This window comes from Rhinatrema bivittatum, chromosome 2, assembly GCF_901001135.1.
Source record: "Rhinatrema bivittatum chromosome 2, aRhiBiv1.1, whole genome shotgun sequence".
Classification (NCBI taxonomy): domain Eukaryota; kingdom Metazoa; phylum Chordata; class Amphibia; order Gymnophiona; family Rhinatrematidae; genus Rhinatrema; species Rhinatrema bivittatum.
In genome coordinates, this window is record NC_042616.1 from 795,877,139 (window position 1) to 795,899,725 (window position 22,587).

The following is a 22,587-nucleotide window of genomic DNA, read 5'->3' on the forward strand; positions in this document are numbered from 1 at the left end:
CCGTGCTCAAACCCGAAGCAAGGTGTAAATACAGTTTGCAAATCACAAAATGTCAAACATCTGAAGGAAAGGTTTGTGTTTAAAGGAGATAGATAACCACTTGCATCTATCCATGAGCTTATCAATTGAAGGCTACTTTAGATACCGGTGTACATAATACTGTTTAATCCAAAGATATTAAAAGAAAATACATGTCTGTTTTGGACACACAGCATACAGAAAAATGGTTGAATTAGCAGAAATTTGAAACTTATGTACCCAAATCCATTGTTTGGGCTTCTTAAACCACATTGCTGCCCAAATACTCGTCTCCCATGAACGTTGCACATCTAGCTAATGAAAGGGGAGTCTCTTCATTGTAAGATAAGAGTTGGATTTTCAGTAGGGTGCTGCTCTCTCTGTTTGCTTTTGCTTCCTTTAGTACAGAGGTGGTGAACTCCAGTCCTCGAGTGCCACAGACAGGCCTGGTTTTCAGGACATCCACAACGAATATGCATGAGATTTGCATACAGTGGAGGCAGTGCATGCAAATCTCTCTCATGCATATTCATTGTAGAGAGCCTGAAAACCTGGCCTGTTTGTGGCCCTCGAAGACTGGAGTTTGCCATCCCTGCTTTAGTAAGAGAGATGAGGAGGGGAGAGTGAATGACAAAATAGAGACCCCAGGGTGAAAGGTTAAACCATAATATAAAGTTACCGTGCCAGCGAATTAATTCTTTGTTGTCCAAGATATGTATCTGTTACTGATGATCAAAATTTCAAAGTGAAAGAAAAAGTAGTAACGAGGATGGATATTAGACTGTATTTACTCTCCAAATTTATGTTCCTCTGTTCTCAATCCATTTGTTTTGTTTTTTTTCCCAGTATATTCACCACAGCCCTGGGAATTCAAAACGTGGCTTTGGCATAGACTGTGCCATCCTGTCCTGCCAGGGTTACATCTCGCAGATCCTGGTAGCATCTGCCCTTGGCGGCGTGGTGGATGCCGTTGGCACGGTCCGCGTCATTCCGTTGGTGGCCTCCGTGGGATCGTTCCTGGGATTTTTGACAGCGATGTTCTTGGTAATTTATCCCGACATGGCCGAGGAGCAAAAGGACGAGGCAAAGAGCCAGAAACCTGCAGAGAGCATCACCAGCGATAGCACAGAGAAACCGCCCGTCTTAAAGCTGTCTCGGAAAGGGCAGACCGTAACGGAAGGGGAAGGCGAGTCCGCGGTTTGAACTGGCCGTCCTTCACACATTCCAAGCAGTTCAGATGCATGAATCAGGACTGGGGGCGGGGGGGGAAATGTCTTAGAACCCAGATGGATTTTAGCAAACCTGATAGTTGAGCCCATGTTTCACAATAGGACAAGGTTCAGGCCCTATGAGACCTGGAGCTGCTTCCTATACAGAGTTTTTAAACAGTGTGCATAATTTTTGAACAGGTTGTTAACTGAGACATGAATAAAAATGCCATTATGACTTCTATAATTCAGTAGGTACTTCTTTGTTCTACATGTTGTTTTTTTCATAAATCAGATTTTACAGTAAATTAACCCTGTTTAGAAAAATGATACATTTTTGCAAATTTTAGGATGAAGTCCTTTCTGTACCCTAACCATTTTAATATATTTTGGCCTGAATGTTTCAGATCTTGATAGCTTATTTAGACAAACCTAATATGTAGACTTTTTTTTTTTTTGTTTTACAGACAGAAGTCTCAGCTCTACAGTGTTTCCACTCCCTCCCCGCCCCATCTAGGTTTTATTTTACCATGGTTTTGATACAATTGCTACCAGAGATATCTATATAAATATATTAGATATATATACACGTATGTATATGTGATTAGCTTTTAGAATGTACTTAAAAGCAAATTTTGCTTTAAGAAATACTTGATCTATTTTTATTGAACATGTTGACAAATCACTTTCGAATGTCTTGATGAATGCGTTCCCGCAGCAGTTGGTTCTGTGAGGAGCTGGTTTTGTGTTGTAACTATGCGGCTGAAGCACAAAGGAGCAGTGTACTGAAGTCCAGAAGCACCAGGCCTTGCAGGTTGCCTTGAGTTCACTTGAGCTTTGATTTGGTCCAGCCATTTGCCCACCTCAGGGCTCCAGGCATCATGCATAGTCTGATTTAGCCATCTGGTAAGCTTTTTTTTTTTCTGTAGGCACAATATGGATGAATGTGTCTTAATGGATAGAACTCTTCAGCTGCAAAATGGTGTTCCCTGGTGGCAACTCCTAGGAGATAAGATGGCAGTGTTAGGTAACGTAACATCAGCTTGAAAACAAGAGCAGATGAAGTGGTGGGGGTTTTATTTTTTTTTTTTTTCCCAGGGCTTATTTTTTCTGGCACTAGATGCAGAGTTTATAGCTGGCATCCATGGGAACACACTGTGATCTTTTGAGGGAGAAGTATGTCTAGTGAAATGCTGTGTGTGTTCTGTTGCTCTCCTGGCACCAATGTCTGTCCTTTTTTTTTTTCCTCAGAGGCTAGAAAAGAAGACAGCTCTTCTTTTGTCAGCATTGTGAAATTGCATGAGGGTTCACGTGCATTTTAAATGTGTTTATTTTTTGTGGAGAAGACGTGATCCAGATTAATTGCACTTTTATAAGAATTCTTGAATCTTTTGGTTTGACTGGGAATCATGATGGTGCAGTGTTGCTACGAAGGAATTAGTAGGAATCAACAAATTACAAACCTGAGGCCTACCTCTGTTTTGGAAGAAGACCACAGATCTTTCAAACATGCTGAGAATCTGTCAACTATATAAATTCATGTATTTGTTTTCCAAAGGACATACTGTATAGATTTGCTGTGATTACATAGCAAGGATGCATTTAATTGTTAAAATCTATAAATCCTTTCTCATGAGGCTGCTTTCCATATACGAGCTAGAAGGAATGTTTTTCTTTAAACTGTTCCATGTTGCTTTCATTTAACTTGCTTTGAACAGCTAAACTGTTGACATCCTTGACAGCCATTCATAACTTGTGAAATAAAAACAATTGCCCAGATCCTTGTAGTGGGTTTCCTCAAATAACAGATCACCTTGGACCTAAAACTCTCGAGTCTTTAGCAATTTTGGAGGAGTTGTACAGATCATCATTCTGGAGGTTCTCGAATTGTGAATTCAGGAGAGACCAGAGCTGTTTTTTTGCATCTGTATCGAGCAGAAAGGAAAGATTTTTTTTTTTTTGACTTGGCAGTTTCCTCCAGCTCAATTGGACTCAGCCTCTGTGGGGCTGTGGCACAATAAGCCTTCATTTTGCAGCTCTCCGGGGGTTCTCCCTTCCTCCTTGCCCTCCTCATTGTATACTTTATCCAGTCTTCGCAGTGAGAGACTGTGGCGCTCTCCAGAACCTGTCGTAACACACAGCCTCTCTCTCTCCCCCAGCCCACCCCTCACCAGGGCCTGTGAATGTTGCAAGCATCCCTGGCTAGGGAGCAGAGTCTTGGTCCAGGAATTGCTCCCCAAGTCTTCTGCATCGCCATGCACGGTACTGCCGCTCCCCTGGACCAAAACTAGTCTTAGCATTTGATTGCTGCTTTCGCAGTGTTGGTCTTCCACCTGGTTCCACACTCCAACTTCAGGAGGGTGAGAGCTTGGCAATATTAAGATTCAGTGACGTGTGTGAACATCAAAGCCAGGAATTCCATCTAAAGTCCGTAAATACTTATGAATGCTGTGCTGGCTGATGTGCCTACAGGGGTCAAGGAGGGATGCCACTGCCAAAATCCTCCTGACTGATCAAAATAAACGTTGCAATAATTGTCCTGCCTCTGTGCTAGCTTAAAGAGGATCGCTGCAAGAGCATTTTGCTGCAAAATGGTCTTTCAGGAGAAAGATGAAACCAAGCTGTTTTTCTATTAATTTACTTGAATTTTCGGCCTGCTTGGAAGAAAAATGCCTGGCTGAAACTTGTATGCCATCACGACGGCCTCTTCTGTTGCACCATCATTTCTTATTTTTCAGTTCCTCTTCGATGCAGTTGGCAGCGGTGAGCATGAATGTGTTACTGCAGGGCTGCTGGAAAGCCATAGTGCACCAGACCAAATTGCATAGGACTTTTGACAAGAAAAAGGCATCTCCTTCAAGTGTATTTTTCTCTGAAGTTAATATTTTTGTTTAGGGCCTTTCTGGTGACTTGTGTTCTGATAAGGAAAGTTATACTACTGAAAGCATTGAAGACCTTCCTGAAGATACTGGCACTTTTGGAACATACTTAATCAGATCTACTTAATATTGTTGAACCTCTCATGTAACAGAGATGCAGTGTTGTGTTCACCACTAAAACACCAGGAATGCCAGAGAGGAGTCAGGTTTAACTCAGATTTTTAAAGGCTTTAAAAGAATATATAGATAAAGACGTGTATGTATATAAATATATATAAAATATTTTTATTTCTAAATATATAATTCTGTGAACTGCCTTTGTTAGGAACTTGACATTTTGTTCATATAATTATGCTGTTAAGAAAGCAGCTGATAGTATCATTACGTCGGGTGGGTGAGGGGGGCTGTTTTAATGAAACCATTCTGCATGCTAGCATGAAGCTGTGCAGTTAAGTGACTGTGTATCTATTTGCTACCATGCAACAGATATTAAACTTAAATTATGTTTTGTTTTTTTTTTAAATTAACACCAGAAGTAAATTGGCGCATGCTTTGGTAACCTGTACAGGCCTTTTAAGCTAATAAACCCTATTAAAAAGCTTGCAAGCAAAGCATGTAGATTAGCTGCTTCATGGATCCGAGAAGCAGGCATACGCCTTTCTATCTAGACGAATGGTTTTTCACTAGGAATTCTTTTTTTGTATTCTCCATACTAGAACTTCTTGATTTCCAGAGATTCACTTTTACCCCCATTCTCCCATTTATATTTTTGGGGAGGACTTGTAATCGGCCTTGAATGTGTTTGAGGTTTTGTGTCCAAGAGCATTGCGACTTACTAAAGGTTGCATTAAACTTGAATCTATTAATAGTTGTCACTTTGGGTCTGAAGTATAGATGTGACGTTTCTCTTCAGATTTCTTTATCACAGGATACCTACAAGCATCTCCTGGTAATGTCCATTTTAGCTGGTGGCTTTCCATGAGGTACATTGTGATAACTTGTGATTTGTATCCTATGCACTGAAGGTAATAGGTAAAATAACTTGTCACACTTGTATCAAGGCATCCAGTCAGGTTGTTTTTTTGTTGGATTTTTTTAATTCACTCAGTGTAGCTCACAGTAACTTCATTCATTCATGTACTTCCAGTGCAATCATATTTTTTCAGAATTACAAAAGGTGAGGCTGGGTAGGATCCAGCCCCTGCTTCCAGGTAGGATCCACATTGCATAAACCATCTAAAACCTGAATGATGGACCTCCCAGTTTAGCTTTTGAATTAATGAATTTCTGGAAGACTGGTGGAACCCCTGCCCGGGTGTCTGTATATGCCTAATGCTGATATGCAACTGCTGAGCAAGTGTGAGACTGGGTAAATGAAATCACCATTATCAAGATAAGAGGATCTCACGGAATGCCATCAAAATACAGTGTTAATGGGTTGAAAAAAAAGCATCCTCCAAGAGCAGAGATTTAACCTTTTCTTATATCATGAGTGTGCCCATAGTTAGAGACCATGAAAAGAAGTGAAACTCATTTTGTTTTTCATTCTTTCTGGTCTCCAGTTGCCAAGGAGACATCCACGGCTCTTGGCAAGTATTGTATGAACATAAACAAGTGTAATGTCCAGCCAATAGGATTGTTTGGGTGGCTGAAATTCTATGATATTTTCAGAGAAAACGTTGCCCAGTACAATGGAACAATGCATTCACTGGGGGAGGATTTTCTTCTAGAATTAAAAATAAATAAATGTTAGAAAAATGGCCACTTAACGGAATTCAGGAGAGGTAGGGGGCCTCGCGTGAGAGGTCCAGAAAGCACCTAATTTTGTTACTATTTTTCTCACTAGAATTATTCCTGCAGTTGAATTTGAGTCCTGAGCAACTAGACTAGAGTTACTTCCCCATTGCTGAGGAATGTTTGTCAATCCAGACCTTTTGTTGGGTTTGCATTTTCAGTAGAGCACCTCCTACAGGAGCCCGGCTTAAGAGTTGGTAGCTTGCAGGTTTTTGTTCGATGTGTTGCTATATGGAACAGAAGATCTCGCCAATATGTACAGAATCCTGCCAGAGAGCAGATTCGGCATCAGAATTATTGAAAGGGTCAAACCGGGTTGAGGGCATGTTATATGCACACTCTGACACTGCGATCTCAGTTTGGCATTGCTATTTGGCTTTCACTTCATTGTGCGAAGGCAGAATCTGAAATGCATGCCCTCTGAGTAAGATCAAAACATAATCTTAGTGTTTAAGATGGCAAAAAGCTACCTTTTATTTGCAATAGAGGAATCAGATTTGAGAACGTTTCTGTTTGGGTCATCTGGACACCGTCTGTACCACACCTGCAGAAAGATCTAAACACTATAGCCGCCCTTCTTATTTTTCCTGTCATATCTTGGGGATCTTGTTTGCATGCAATACCTCTTAATCTTGGTTCTGAAGCAAAAACGAAACATTTGGAAGTTGAGGAAGGAGGGAATTAGTATTTCTCTAGAGTATCCTATTTTTTGTTGTATTTTGTTTTGGATGTGAATAATCTGTTTCTGTTCTGTTGCGTGAGCTATCGCTGTGCTTTGACAGTTTGTTCATGCTTTTTTTTTTTTTTTTAGTGTGTAATATAGTTGTCACCCCATGAAGGGTGAAACAGGAACAATTGGATTGTAAGTTATCAGCACTGGGAGTCTGCATTTCCCAAGGTTTAATCACAACTATAAAAAGCATAAGGGTTATCCGAATGCATTAGCAATTTAGATGTAGCTATACTAGGAGACATTGGAGATGCAAGAAACAGCATGTGCACCCTGCCAACTGCTTGAAAAAGGTCAGCAAACCCCAAAAGGTGATCTTCAAAATCCTTTCTCAACTAACAATATAAAAGTGTCTGCAGTCTGCATTGGCTACAATAAGAGCAGATCCTTTGATTTCATCTGGTGCTCTTTAGCCTTCCTTCTCGGAGATGCTTGCTTTCTCAACTTAAGTATATTATGGAGCAGAGGGAGACACTTAGCTAATCGTATTCCTAAGACAATGGAACACACCAAAATCTTTGGTTTTCTGAAAGCAAAAAGTACAGTGCAATAGGACAGCAATATTTTGTTCCTTTGTATCAACTGGAGATGGGGGGGGGGGGGGGGTTGCCTTTGTTCAAGTAAAAACATTGTGTTTTAAAGACTTCTCATGTTGGATTACAGCAGTCAGTGGTCTCAGCCCAGTCTTTTGGACAACCCCCCCCCAGCTAGTCTGCTTTTCAGGATATTCACACTGCATATACCAGAGAGATTTGCATGCACTGCCTCCATTGTTTGCACATCTATCTCGTGCGTATTCTTTGTGGCTAACTGAAAGACCAAGTTGGCTGGCTGTCCCAAGGACTGGCTTGAGAGCCCCTGCATTAGAGTGCTGTTAGGGCAAAGCAAGATTCTACTCAAGCAGTTTCTGAATACGAAGACGGTAGTTTGGAGACCAGCTTTGGCACACTTTGATTTGCCAGCTGCAATAATTGAATGAACTATGCCATTGAGTGTTGCATGGTTGAAAGTAGAACTATCATTTTTCTTCTAGTTGAACCTTTGTAATGAGTTCTGTCCAGCTTGAACAACTGCTGCAATGGGCGAGCCCTGAGGGTTGGATGCAGTGGCTGGCCAGTGCTTGCCTATATGTGAATGGCTGTTGCAGCAAGCTTTTGGATTGACCAGAAGGAAAGGGTAGAGAAGCTACGATTGTATCGCTAAAGAGAAAAAACTTACAGTGCCTATTTGACTCTATACAAAACCTGAGGATACAGGTAACCGGTCAAAGTCTTGTAGAAGCACTCTGCACTGGAGATTACATTTGTTTTCCTTAGTTGCAAAATGTTTGCTGGGGTGGGCGTAGGGCGTTGGCTGGCTGCTTATCACCTCTGTTCCATGTTTTCTTTATATCTGAAGCTTCAAGGGGCTTAATGTGCTTTTTTGAAAGATGGCGACACTGGGCCGAAACATTTGTCCTTTTCTGTGCCTCCTTTGTAACTGTTTCTTGAGAATGCTTCTTTTCCTTGGGGATAAGGGGAGGAAGAGGGACAGTTTTTATGGTTTATCCATGTAGCCCAAACCCTGCTCTAAAGCGTATATTGTATGGTCATTAACTGTCATCAAGATGCAATGCCATACGATGGAGCCTTGACATATGAATTCTGATTGGTTGGATCTGCAGCAGAACACTTTCCCTGCTGCTCCGTGTTTAAGGCCAAGTACATGTGAAAAAGCGTACCAAAGTTTGCACAATGTTTGCACGTACCTTGGTGTCTAGCAGAGCTCCATTGTATTTTCTTTGCTTGCAGTGAATTGTAGGTTTATAATAATTAGTCTTGGCCTTTGTTCCTAAAACTACCAAAATAAGTTTTGTAAATTGTTTTGGAAAGGATCGTTCTTTAAGCAAATGTTACACAGATTTCTGTTCACCGTGTTATATCGGAAATAAGATAATTGGATATGTCTTCTGCAGTCTGTAAGATCTTCTTTTGCTTTTAGTTGAATACAAAACTAAAGTTCTCTAAAGCAGCTGATCTTGAGAGGTTCTGCCTGACAGCGGATTTCAGGCAAGATGATTTGTGGGTTGGCAACGGGCACCTCTGTTCTATTTGGATGAAGTATATTTGCCTTTGCAACTTTCTGCTCAGGCACAATTCTTAGGTCCCTTATGAGCTAAGTTGGTAGCTGAGACAGAGGGCAAAGTAACTTCACCAAAGCTCCTTGTGACTTTGGATGTGAGAGTAGATTTTGAACCCAAGCTTAGCCCAGTGCTCTAACTGCTCATTACTGGTCAGGCCAAGCATTAATCATCAACATTAGGAAGGACCAAAGCTCTGAAAGAAAGCTGCCTTTTTTTTTTTTTTTTGCCTGTTTTCCCTGCGTACCTCTAAATGTTGGTAACTTATTGGGATGCAGTCCGTTGACATTGCAGGAGACTATTGCATCTAGAATTGGTTCCCATGTTTACCCTACTGCTGGTCAGGTTTTCAGACTTTGCACAGTAATGATGCATGAGGAACCCCATGCTAGCTATTCAAATACCTACCTGGTGCATATTCTCGGTGGATTTCCCTGAAACCTTGTCTGGCTTTGGGGTCAATAGGACAGGTTTGGGAACCACTAATGGAGAAGATGCCCATCGTTCCTGATTTTTGCCCTGTTTCTTCTTTAAAAAAAAAATTAAGACTGCATTGCTATGAATGCAGTGGGACAGAACCAGGACTTTGATCAGCTTCTTGGGGGAGACCTGGATGAGGTGGCAATGTTAATTACATCCTGTTATATGCTGTATAGTCTGGTGATGGAATCCACTTAACGCTGTGCATTTTCAGAAATTTCTCACCACTTCAATGATACTGAACCTTTTGCATTCTAGCAGATTTTTTTTTTTTACAAATGCCACACCTTGCAATACATGGTCACAGACAGCCCTTGCTGTTATATTGTTATATTATGCCAGTGAGCCCATGACCTAAGGCTAGCAGTGGACCAAATGTACATTTTCCCCGTGTTGTAACTAGGTGAAAAATGCTTAGTACAGGGATGGCCAATCCTGGTCCTCGAGTGCCTCAAACAGGCCAGGTTTTCAGGATATCCAAAATGAATATGCATGAGAGATTTGCATGCATTGCCTCCATCGTATGCACATTTCTTGTGGATATCCTGAAAACCTGGCCTGTGTGTGGTTCTCGAGGACCGGAGTTGGCCACCCTGGCTTATTACATCTCACCCAGTAACTAATCATGCAGTGTTAATATGCCTGCAGTTAGGGTAAGGCAGTGTCAGCAACTACCTATGTAAAGCTAACAGAAGGGGTTGGGGGCGAAATACCCCAAATCCATAAAGGTCTACTCCTAACCAGCCCTATTAGTGAAGGATCAGCGTCTAAAGCAGGGATTCCTAAAACTGCCTGGAGACCTCACAGCCAGTCGGATTTTCAGGATCTCCACAATGACTATGCGTTAGAGAAATTTGCATACACTGAGTCTGCATGATATGCAAATTTATCTTATGCACAGCCATTGTGGAGATCCTGAAAACGCTGTGAGGTCCCCAGGATAGGTTTTGGGCAGCCCTGGTCTAAAGTAACTAAAATTGGAGAACTGGTTTATGTTGAAAAATGTACTCATCCCTTTTTGCAGTTTTAATATCAGTAGGAAATTTAATTTAGCTTCATTAATCATTAGCGTAATTATTTTGAGGGGAAAATAATCTCTAATTGCTAAGTTGCATTAGTAAGAAGAATCTTTAGTCTGTATGAAGACACGGCTGTGTGTGGGGTATATTTTTGTAGTCTAAATATGCCCTTTGAGGCAATATGAGCATCGGAGGCTGGTAGTTGAGCCACTAGCTTGTTTAAAATGCCTTCTATTAATAGACACCTGCATTTAGGCATCTCATAAAGAAAATATTTAGTTCCATTGTGAACTGGCCATATGACAACAGTTTTTTTTTTTATCAACTTATTAAGTTGGGGCACTATTGTAGCTCTTGCTGATTTTAGCAATGCTATAGATGTGTGTGTTTAACACACGATGTTAAGTTTTATGAGGAGAAAGGGATTATAAGAAAAGTAACGTCACATGAATGATTTTGCGTGAATACATGAAATAGCATGGTTTTTTTTTCTACACTGAGCTTTTTTTTCCATATTTTTGAGGTTAAACAATTTGCATGAAAGATGTTTTATCCTTATTGCTGCACTTTCTGTTCTGTGTTCTGATTTTAGTTATAAATTGAAAACCTTGGTTGAGAAATATTTTATTCCACCTAGTGTGTTCTGATATGTTCTAAAGTTCAATCTTAATAAAGATTTCAGTAAGATTACATGGTGTGTACTTGTGCATACTTTCTCCATTGATAAATTGTGCATGACCATTTCCCAGCTGTTTGTACAGATTATTAGAATCAAGAACATGCAATCAGGGTAGCTGGAATCTCATTTTTATTGGAATGAGTTTGGGATAGTTGTAACAGATCTTTGCTAAAACCACAGTAGGTATATCATGGACGGTGATCAGAAAAGCTTGCTATGACCTCCGAGCCTATTCAGTGCATCACTCCTATCTCCATTGAGAGGAGGGGCCGGGGATGAATGGGAAAATGGCTGGCTGGAGAGGGTCCAAGAAGTGATGAGGCTGGAGAATGTGTGGGGAGCGTGGGGAAAAAAAAGAACAAGGTACAAAAATATATATATTCTAAAGCAAAAAGTCTAGAATTGCATGGTTGTGAAGTGCATAAAAATGTACATCATTAAATGGTTTTTGCTTGCTTTCCTGTGCAAAATGCCCAGGGTGAGTTGCAAGTCTAGACTTTGTATTAAAGTTTTGCATTCTGAATTCTAGACAACTGTCCATTAGGGAGCTGATTGGAAGTCAGCCCTCGTATGCCACCATTTTATTCGGCCATTGGTGACCTGAGCTCCATATCATTTGAGTTTTACATACTGGAGTCCTTTTGGTTGGAGGAAAAAATGCCCATTGAGTTTGATTATGACAGTGGATTGGCAAATAAAACTGCCGAGGGCATCTTTATAATAAGTGTAGCACTGTAAACTTCAAATTTAAAAGAAATCACATTTAAAGCCAAAAGGTATGAATTGGTAGTGCTATAAAAGAAGGCATCCAGAAGATTCAAAAAATGGTTTCTCGCCTCTTTCTTTACTTTTCACTTATTTGAAGATATATTATTTTTTTTTACTTTAAATCTCCCTTGGATTCAGGGATGCCCTTTTTTTTTTTCTCTGCACCTGCAGAGTGCAACTCTGATTCCTCCTATGTCCTCCTCCCCTTTTTTTTTTTTTTTTGTTCAAGCCTCATGGGTGCTTTCATTCCATATTGTGGGACAAAGACTTTTCTTATCTAGAAATTGGAGAAATCAGAAGAGGGGACCAGTGCCCATGCAATAGGCTGGCCCTCCAGCCTTTGTTTAAAACTGCTTAGCTGTTGGTTGTAAAAGCTCAAGGAAGTCAAACAATCGTTTAGATTACTTAGCCGATATCATTGGATCTCAGGGTAAGCTTTCCTTAAGCATGAATGGCTGCCCTTCTTAAAGGAAAACCATCTGAATAATTGGCAAAAAGTTAGCTGGTGACTCATGTACAAATTGACATTTTGCTGATGCACAAAAATAATCTTTAACAATTGAACTATCAAAGGTGGTGTGTTCTTTGAGATTTCCTGTACTCTCGCATATGACAATAATAAAATCAAAATAATTGTTTCTCAGTGTTTGTCTAAAGTTTCAGCGGTAAGGATTTTGCCAGCTAACCTTTTGCTATTGAGGTGTATTTCCTGCTTCCCTGGGAATATGTGAAAAGGAAAATGTCTAGCAATGTAAACCTGGTATTCCTCGGCCAGTCTGAGGTGACACAAGCTGCTCTCTCACGGTCAGTACATCTAGCAGAGTAAATGGGTGAAAGCAATTCTGTGCCCAATTCAGAGAGAAACACTTATGAATTATTTTTAATATTTAGTGCCAGTATTGGGTGATAAGATGATAGATTCACTGCAGATTTCTTAGGGCCATATTTCTCACAAAAAAAAGCCTTTAATAGGAAAATCAGTACCTTAAATAAATCCAGTCTATCAGTTATTGCTTCCTATGTTAAGCTGCTATTCTTATCTGCTTATTAGTTTCCTTCCTTCCTAAGTATCTTATTTTGAAATGGTATTCCTAAGTGTGCTTTAACTATTATACACTAATTGGCCACCTATGGAAATTCTGCTAAATTGTCATTTTATCTAAATTTCATAGACTCTTTTGGCATGCAGAAAGTTTTTCATGTCTTAAAACTTATAGTACCTGCAGATGAGTGTTGCTTAGCCAAATATAGTACCTCAGTAATCCATTAATTTATTCACAGAGCAATGTATGTAATATGATATCCTATAGCTAGTCCTTTCCTCTTTGGGCCATACCTTCTTTTGTCTCTCACTGAGATTCTGCTTTTTAAGGACTACGTAAAGTGTTCATAAATATTTCCTAAAATTGATTAATTGATATGTATTCTGATTTCTGAAGTGTTAAATCACATGCCCTGGCTAGCATATTGTAGAATCTTTCCATGTTTTTAGGATAGGTGTGATGGTGATCTTCAAGGCAAAAGAAAAGTACTGAGGGACCATTCTAACTTGCCAGAGCACAAGACAGGTTTTACAGCCTACCCTAAATCTCCCATTTTGTTACCAGTGTGACTGTCCCCTTAACTTTCATGATCTATGTAGAGTACTGCATATTCAATGCAGAAAAAGTGAAGAAGCATTGGTAAGACGGGCAAGAATCAAATCACACAGACAACAATATTAAACGCCACAGGAAAGACCAGGTTGATGCTTCTGTGGTGGCGCACTTTTCCGAACCAGACTACTGAACCAATGACCTCCATGATTAGTATAATCAAAGAAAAACGTAAAGCAATCTAAGAATGCAAGATTTTTTAGGTAAAAATGATCAGATACTTTGGAACTGACAAAAAGGGATTCAACAAAGTCCTAAGTTTCCTATCACATAAAATTATATTGCCTGTTCCCTTCTAATCACCCATCAACCCCCCACCCCATCATTGGAATGGCTTTTATGATTCATTTGTGACAGCACCACTATTTAATGTTTCCTGGGGATGGCATCTTTTGCTCGTTTTGAATTCTGACCTGAATCCATTCAATGCAGAATTAGTGCAGTTAGTGTAGCTGGTTTTAAAAAAGGTTTGGATAAGTTCTCCTCGGAGAAATCCATTAACGGCTATTAATCAAGTTGTCTTAGGGAATAGCCACTGCTATACTGACATCAGTAGCATGGGATCTTCTTGGTGTTTGGGTAATTGCTAGCTTCTTATGGCCTGGATTGGCCACTGTTGGAAACAGGATGCTGGGCTTGATGGACCCTTGCCCTAACTCAGTATGGCAATTTCTTATGTCCTTAAGCCACAACTGTCCTCTACTCATATGGCCCAATGGAGTAGTTTCCACAGGGTGTTTTAATCCAGGTAGTTGGTTCTTTGGCCACTAGTCCAAGAAATGATCCTGAAGATCAGGGTAATACTAAACAGGAGCATTCTGTTCTCAGAAATCAAGCATAAGGGGGTCATGCTAAAGTCCAAGTCTCTCCTCCACATTCCTCTAGTATGTCTGCACCACAGCAATCCCTTTGCAACACTTCCACAATCTTGCTCTGAATTTTTCCCCAAAAGATCCAAACTATAGCACCTTGGCTGAGAACATGTACTGTAAAACCAGAGGGGTGCACTGGATTACATAATTCCTTGTGTGAGATAATGGGTTTAAGGGGCAAAAGATCTTGCATGTAATTATACTATATGTAAGCCTGGGCGTTTCAAATCTGGCCTGCTGACCCTACCACCAGCGTGACACACATGCAAAAACAAAAGGAAGTAAACTATTGGTCTTACTGCAACCCCAGAGTGTGAGTGAGTGTGCTTACATAATCAGTTTGTAGGGGGGGGGGGGGGGAATCCAAATAGCTGTTTTACTGCTCACCAGGGAAAGAGCTCCTGTATTATGACCATACACTGGGTGTAATGCTAAGGCCTGGGCACATGATTGCTTTTATTCAATAACACTTTTCATTTTGGAGGATGATTCTATAACAGAGCAAGCAACTCCAGCCATCGAGTGCTGCAAGATGTTCAGATTTTCAGGATATCCAGTAAATATGGAGGAGTTGCATGAAAATCCACTGTGGATATCTTGAAAACCCAACTGACTCATGGCACTCGAGGGCCAGAGTTGTCTACTTCTGGTCTATAAAAGAAATAATGCACAGCATATTAATTCCGAAATAACCACTTGTCTCTGCTACGATGGCAAGGGAAAAAAAGTCACTTCAGAACTGCATTTAGTTCAAAATGTTTGTTCACATTTTATAGCATTTTTCTTCTGCATTCAGAGAGAAATGGTTTAATGAATCCCATGAATATTGGGTCTGTGCTGGAGTGCGAGGGCATGTATACAGGGCAGGCCCCTCTGAACATGAGTAAATAAATATTGGGCATGCTGAAATATACTCTGGGAAGCAAATGCAAGCCTTGTCCTGTATCTAGCTAGGCGAATAACTCTTTAAGGGAGGGATTACACAGCAGAGAAATAGCTGGGTCTGCCTCCTGGGATCTTAGGCTCTTCCAAACGAACATTATAAGTATTTCAAACCATACTGAATAGCAACGCTTTTATGAAGCCACACTCTTTGGCCATTCTTTGCTACATGTAGGCCCACACCTCCAGGCATGAATTGAGCCCTAATTTGAATAAATTAACTTTTTGAATCGCGCGCACAGGAGAGCGGGCACTCGCCTGCTCTCCCGCGTAGTTTACTGTATCGGCCCATCAGTAAGGGGTAATAGCGCGCGTCAAACGTGCATCCAACCCCTAATAGCGCCCGCAACGTGCAAATGCATATTGATGGTCCTATTAGGTATTCCCGCTGCACATTTTACTTTAAGAAATTAGCGCCTACCCAAAGGTAGGCGTTAATTTCTGCCGGCGCCGGGGAAGTGCACAGAAAAGCAGTAAAAACTGTGATATTAAGTCGGAGGCTCCAAAAGTTAATAAAAGTAAAAAATAATTAAAAAAAAAAAACATTTAAAATGGGCCCGCGGCTCACAGGTTGAAAATCGGACGCTCAATTTTGCTGGCATCCGGTTTCCGAACCCGTGGCTGTCAGCGGGTTTGAGAACAGACGCTGGCAAAATTGAGCGTCAGCTGTCAAACTCGCTGACAGCCGCTGCTCCTGTCCAAAAAGAGGCGCTAGTGTCCCTAGCGCCGCTTTTTACTGCGGGCCCTAATTTAAATAAATTAATTTACTGGCTCGCCAGTATGTGGGCTTTTGAAAATTGCATGATATACCATTGAGTTGGCCTTAGGATTTACCCGTTTAAGTGCAATTTACAGGTAAATGGCTTTTGAAAACTGCTACAGTAGTAGTGGGAGGAGGGAATAGGAAGCTGGGAAATGCATGAAAGACTCGCTGGGGAGTCAGGGAATGGGAATAGTGAGAATGGTAAATAGAAATCTGGTAGATAAGTGAGAGGTGAAAAGAGGGAGACTGAGGACTGGAGGAAAAGAAGGGTTACATTTAACTATGAATAGATAGAAAACCAGAGAAGAACAAAATAGAGGAAAAAAAATGAAAGAGAAAGATCAGTGTTAGAGGCAGGCATAGGAACGGAAGGAAATAAGAAATGGATAACGGAAAGGAGATCCTGGAATGAACTAAGGAGAAGACTGAAAAGAGACCACGAATATATAAATTCCCATGCAATAAAAGTAGAGGAGCAAACATTTTATTTTTGGATTTTAGAGAGGAATATGTCAGCTTTAGGAATGCGCATTTTTTATATCTTTGTATTTTGCTCAGTATTGGTGGAAATGGATTTCTTTTTCTCTCTCTCGCCCATCTTACACTGCTCATGGGGGTAATTTTCAAAAGGATTTACATATGTAAATCTAACTACTATTGTAGCGATTTTCAAAAGACGTTTACCTGTGTAAATTGCACTTACACGAGTAAATCCTATGGACAACTCGATGCTATATCATGCAATTTTCAAAAGCTCACGTACTTGGGTAAAGTGAATAGACACGTGTGAAATCCATTTTTAAGCACGTAAATGCTTTTGAAATCAGGCCCCTGCAGTCTAGCTTCTTGGGTTTTCATTTCAGTTTTGGCTCTGTTTCTGTTTCCAATTGGTGGTCCCTTATTCTGTATTAGATAAAAGTCGCCCTGCATTCTGCTGATCTGATTGCAGCGAGGGATTCTGCTAGCTTGCCGCATCTATATACGGATCTATAACTTGTTTTGTTTTCCAATAGGTGTATTGGTGCTGTAGGGCCTGTAGTAATAATGTTTATAGTGCTGCCCTTTCATAGGTAAAGGTGTTGCTGTGCAGTCTTGATTCATATGGTGGGGAGGAGAGTGATATTTCTTTACTTTGCAGAGCTGAAAACATTTGATTTATTAGTGGCAAACCTTTGGCCCCTGTGGCTCTTACTCAGGACACTGGGTGGCAAGTTTTCCTATAGCTTGCTCGTATTTTTGACTGATAAGTAGGTGATGTCTGGGAGGTAGGATTTTCTCCCTTTTAAATTTTATGCAGATGGTTCATGGATAGCATCCAGTCTTAATTCAAATAGGGAGCTTTGCCTAAGGTTTCATCAATCAGTACATTGTGTATTAGAGGATGGAGATAGGTTGCTGCTACAAAAGTCTATATAAAACAATTGTGAAAGAGTTATGAGAGTGGAATTTGGACCATTAAAGTTTGGAATCTGAAAGATCTGAGATGCCAACCAGCAGCAGTAACGTACCCCTTTTCTTTGTTTCACCCACTACTCAAAAGATTCTTTGTTGGGATTGATGGACAATTGCTTGTTGACTGCTTATACAAAGTGCTTTGCAGCTTTGATAGAAAAGGAAATTCCAGGACATGGTCCATATCTGAAGTTGCAGGGAGGAAGAGCCAGAGCGAACTTGAGAAAATACTGCTTTAATAAGAGAGCGGTAGCTGCCTTCAATAACCTACCGGAAGAGGTAGGGGCCACCAACAAGGAGCCAGATGGAATTCAAATATGCTTGCGACAGATAGAAAGGAAAGTTAGGAAGTTACTGTATTTCAGATAACCCACACATTTTTTTTGTGTGCCTGCAACAGCAGAAACAAAGGAAGAAGTGATAAAGAGAAAATAAGACTCAGACAAAGGGAATATGAGCCAGTGACAATCGACAGGCTACAAACTGCCCAGAGACCAACCATACTGAGTCCAGCAGATTGTTGGTGGCCATGTACTGTCAAGCAAGGCCACAGTGCCCTAAGTGGCTGAATGTTAGGGCAACAGGGTTGCTAGTTTTACTAGCTGTATAGGTTATTAGTAAACTGCAGGATAAAATGTGGGGAGTAGGGGGGTCTTAGGTTATGTATGACTACTTGTCTGCTCTTCTAATCAGAATGGTAGAGATTCCTTAAAAAAAAAAAGATAACAAAACTCAACTTGCCTTAGGAATAATATTCCACAAGCGGTTGCCAGCTATTCTATACCCTTAGCAATACCGACCAGAAAAACTCTGGGAAGACTGGCTGGGCCAGTTTGGTCTTTATCTGCCATCATCTGCTTTGTTACTATTTAAGAAACCATGTTAGCTGTGTGTGAGTGACCCACTGTACCGGCTCCATATGCTATTGCTTTCCCACCTTCCTTAGGGCCTGATTTACCTTCTTTCTTTCCTCACAGAAACAAAATGGGAGACAATGTTTACTAAAGCAAGCCCTTAATGTGTCGTTACCCTTTCATATAGCTGAAATCATCTACCACCCTTCTTGAAATTTGACTAATCTCTGTCATACGCAGTTTTTTTTTTAGACTCCTTGTTGCTCATTTTCTGTGCAGGGCTCTATTAGGGTTACCAAATGGCTCCAGATTTTCAGGACAGGCTGATCCAGTCCTTGTTTTACCCCACTGCAAGCAGGGACTTGTAGTCTTGCTTTTCTTAGGAACCGCAAGAGGGAAGTCGAAACTACAAATCCCTGCATGCCGTGGAGTAAAACCAGGACTGGATCAAGCTGTCCTGAAAATCTGGAGCCAGTTGGCAACCCCTAGCCTCTATGCTGGCTGCTTCCAGCATACCTTTCCAAATTCCTTCCATAGTGTCCACAACCCTTACATCTCCTGGTAATCTGTGGATTTGATAGGTTGCCATAGCAACCCATGATTCACCCCCCAACTCCTCGGTGGATTACCATGGCAACCTCCAGCATATGGCAGGGCCACTATAGATTGTGAGAGATGGTAAGCAGGCAGCACCTACAGCTTCAGCTGCTACGTGCTCTTTTAAAGGGTTTCCAACTCTCAAGGAAAAAATGTGAACATGGCGGCCTCAGAAGGAGTTAACACTTATTGAAATAATTCTCTGTGAACTGGGCCCCTGGTGCTAACAAAGAGAAATCTTGTTCTCTCTCTGGTGATATTCCAACTCCTTGCAGATCCTGCCTGTGAACTGCACCCTCCTCTAGAAGCTTCTTGATAGACCTGGGACGAGGAGAGAAATGTTAAGTCAGCCCCTCAATATCTGCGTACAGCTGTAAGCACGTATCGACCCTTGCGACTCCTGCGCTCGACTCGTTCTTTAACTTGGTCGAAACAAAACGGAGCCTTTTTTTTTTTTTATTTGCATTGGACTACGTCTTTGGAAAGCACTAGCATTGGCCAATTAAATCCATGAACGAATTGTCAATCTGCTGGAAAACAGGTAGAGCCTGGTTGCTCACACAAGCACTGGATTGCGATGAATTTTCGCATTGTGTCTGTAATTAACAGGTACTGCGATTGATTGATTGTATTTGTTTTCTCTGTAAACCACTTTTGTAGCCTGCGGGGGAGAGAGGCAGTTAATAAATTTGGAAATAAATGTCGTGTATACAGTACATGGAACAAAGCCCTGAATTACAGAGTAAATAACTATTGAAGTAATTTTCTCCTTATGACCGTGTTTAGCACTCTATTTTACTGCAAAATACTGACAGGGAACAGTTCCATTTAGCTGACTCCACACAAGGATCCTATGCCCCACTGCCTCTGCCCTGATTAAGGCCAGGTCCTAGAGTAGGAACTGCCGTAATTCGATCCACCCTGAAGACTTGCTGAGGAATTTTGTTGCCCCAGTAGGAAGCTTTACTGGGATTTTGGCAGGGAAGTATCAGATCTTGCCTGGGAGTTGAGAAGGAAGCGCAGATTACTTACCTGCGACGGCCTTGAATAGAGTGGTCCTGAATTACGGTTGGGGAAAGTAGGAATAAGATCCTTTCCAAGGGCTTAATTTGTAGAGGGAAAGGAAGTGGAACTGTGGAAGAGTGGTGAGGGGGTCAGGGAGAGGCCAGAGTGGTGGGAGCAGAGCCAGGATCGGGTGTGGCCGGTTTGTGAAGGGAGGGGGCCTACCCGCGCTGGGTGTGGACTCTCTCTCTCTCTTAAACACCAACACACTCTCTCACACACACACGTACACTCACACACACACACACACACACACACAAGTACACGTCAGTCATTCTTCAGCCCCAGGCCCCACCAGTGCTCAACCCCCAGGCATTCTTTGCCCATCAATGGTGGGTGAAGGACAAATGGGGGCTGAACAAGTTTGGGGGCTGTGAATGGAGGGTCAAGTGAGGTGAGGAGGCATGGAGAGAGAGAAGGGCATTTTTTTTTTTAATCTACCCTCCTCTCTGCACCGGTGATCCTGGTTCTCCTATCCTAAGCCCCCCCCCAACTTCCCATGATTCCTCCAGTGGTCTTCATCTCCTTCCAGGAGGTCTAGAGTCCTCGAGTCTCATTCCCGATCCCTGATGGTTCTAAAGCTCCACCCACCCCCCCTCTCATCAGACAGGGTGGAGGGGCGCATCCTATTCTTTGCTCGCACAGGGGAGCAGCACCATGTGCTATCCTCACTCTCCCCTCCCCCCTCCACACACCCTCCTATCCCTTTCCCTCCCCTCATTCACCTTTTCCTTGCCTCCTCTAATCACCTCAGTCGCACACTGCCCTCCCCCTCCTTTCTCACTCATAATTTACAGTCCCTCCAATCCCCTCGCACCCCACAATGTTGATCTCCTCACTCACTCTGCCCTCACATAACACCTCGCCCATTTGCTTTGCCGTCCCTTCCCTCTGATCTCCTCACTCAGTTCCTTGCTTTTCCCTCCACCCTCCTTCTGCAAACTGTTAATTGAGTCTCCTGCTCCCAACCTCCCCATCCCCCTCACTCACTCTCTTCCTCCTCCTCCTCTAGTATAGTCAGCAGCAGAGGCAGTGGGCCTAGGAAGTCTGCATGATAAGCAGTAACCTGGCCAGGAAGCTGACACCCCCCCCCCCCCCTAGTAGTGGAAGGAGCAGTGAGATGTCTCTTTGACCTTGACCATTATCCGTCAGGGCCTCCGCAGTTGTACCAGGAAATTGCATAAAAATTAAGACCACATGACCGCTCAGTTTCAGGGTAAGCAGCTCCAACACACTCTGCTTTGCTTCCTCTAGGGTCGGGGGGGGGTCAGAAATGACACAGGCCACTACCAGCTTTGTTCCATTGCTGCAGGGAGACCAGGACTGAATTGTACCACTGACTCTACTCCGCTTCCTTGAGTCCCAGAAGAAAAATGGCAGAACGCCATCCTGGTTTGTTCCATCAGAAATTAAGCCCTAATGTAGAAAGACAAAAAGGGGTTGAAATAGCACGAGATTCTGTCTGGAGTGAGGTAATCAAATTTGCAGATGATACAAAATTATTCAGAGTAGTTAAATCACAAGTGGATTGTGAAAAAGTGCAGGCCCTTGTGAGACTGGAAGATTGGGCATCCAAATGCAAGATGAAATTTAGTGTGGACAAGTGCAAGGTGTTGCATGTAGGGAAAAATAACCCTTGCTGTAGTTACACGATGTTAGGTTCCATATTAGGAGCTACCACCCATGAAAAAGATCTAGGCATCATAGTGGATAATACTTTAAAATCATCGGCTCAGTGTGCTGCAGCAGTCAAAAAAGCAAATAGAATGTTAGGAATTATTAGGAAGGGAATGGTTAATATTATTTATTATTTATTTAAGTTTCTATACCGATATTAGTGGGGAACATCAAAAAACAAAAGGTTGGAAATTACATAAAACAGGGTGGTGGGGAAGGAGAAATAGGAACTGTGAGAACACAGAATAGGAAGTACATAGGAACATGCTACTCAGGAAGAGTGCCACAACAGTTCAAAATAAGCATAGAATTTGTGAAAACAAAGAGAACTTTATACAATGTTCATGGAGAGAAAGCAAAAGGGAATAAGTTTATTTCAAAGGGTGAGTAGGGGATGTTGTTCTTGATGGGCATGTTGAGTAGCCAAGTGGGAAGAATTAATCTTGGAAGGCGTGTGCGAATAGCCAGGTTTTTAGATTGGCTCTGAATTTGGAGCTGCAGGTCTCGAGCCTGAGGTTGGGAGGTAAAGAGTTCCAGAGGGTGGGTCCAGCAATAGATAGGGCTCGTTCCCTTGTGGAGGTGAGGTGTGCTATTTTAAGTGAGGTTACATGGAGGGTTCCATTGTTGGAGGCTCTGGTGGATTTGTTAGATCGTAAGGGGCAGAAAGAATCGACAAGCGGAATGGAAAATGTCATAATGCCTCTGTATCGCTCCAGGGTGAGACCGCACCTTGAATACTGTGTACAATTCTGGTCTCCGCATCTCAAAAAAAGATATAGTTGCGATGGAGAAGGTACAGAGAAGGGCAACCAAAATGATAAAGGCGATAGAACAGCTCCCCTATGAGGAAAGACTGAAGAGGTTAGGGCTGTTCAGCTTGGAGAAGAGACGGCTGAGAGGGGATATGATAGAGGTGTTTAAAATCATGAGAGGTCTAGAACGGGTAAATGTGAATCTGTTATTTACTCTTTTGGATAATAGAAGGATTAGGGGGCACTCCATGAAGTTAGCATGTGGCA

The 22,587-nt window shown here is 41.8% G+C and overlaps 1 protein-coding gene across 2 annotated transcripts in view; it reads left to right on the forward strand.

The window, feature by feature from the left end:
* The window catches only part of SLC45A4 (solute carrier family 45 member 4), a 213,796-nt gene extending 202,859 nt beyond the window's left edge, over window positions 1-10,937 (forward strand). For both annotated transcript variants that reach the window (XM_029592117.1, XM_029592118.1), the window contains exon 8: window positions 865-10,937. In XM_029592117.1, the coding sequence (XP_029447977.1) occupies window positions 865-1,221 (357 nt within the window). In that variant the 3' untranslated portion in view covers window positions 1,222-10,937. The remainder of the gene's footprint in view (window positions 1-864) is intronic.
* The last annotated feature ends 11,650 nt before the right edge of the window (window positions 10,938-22,587 follow it).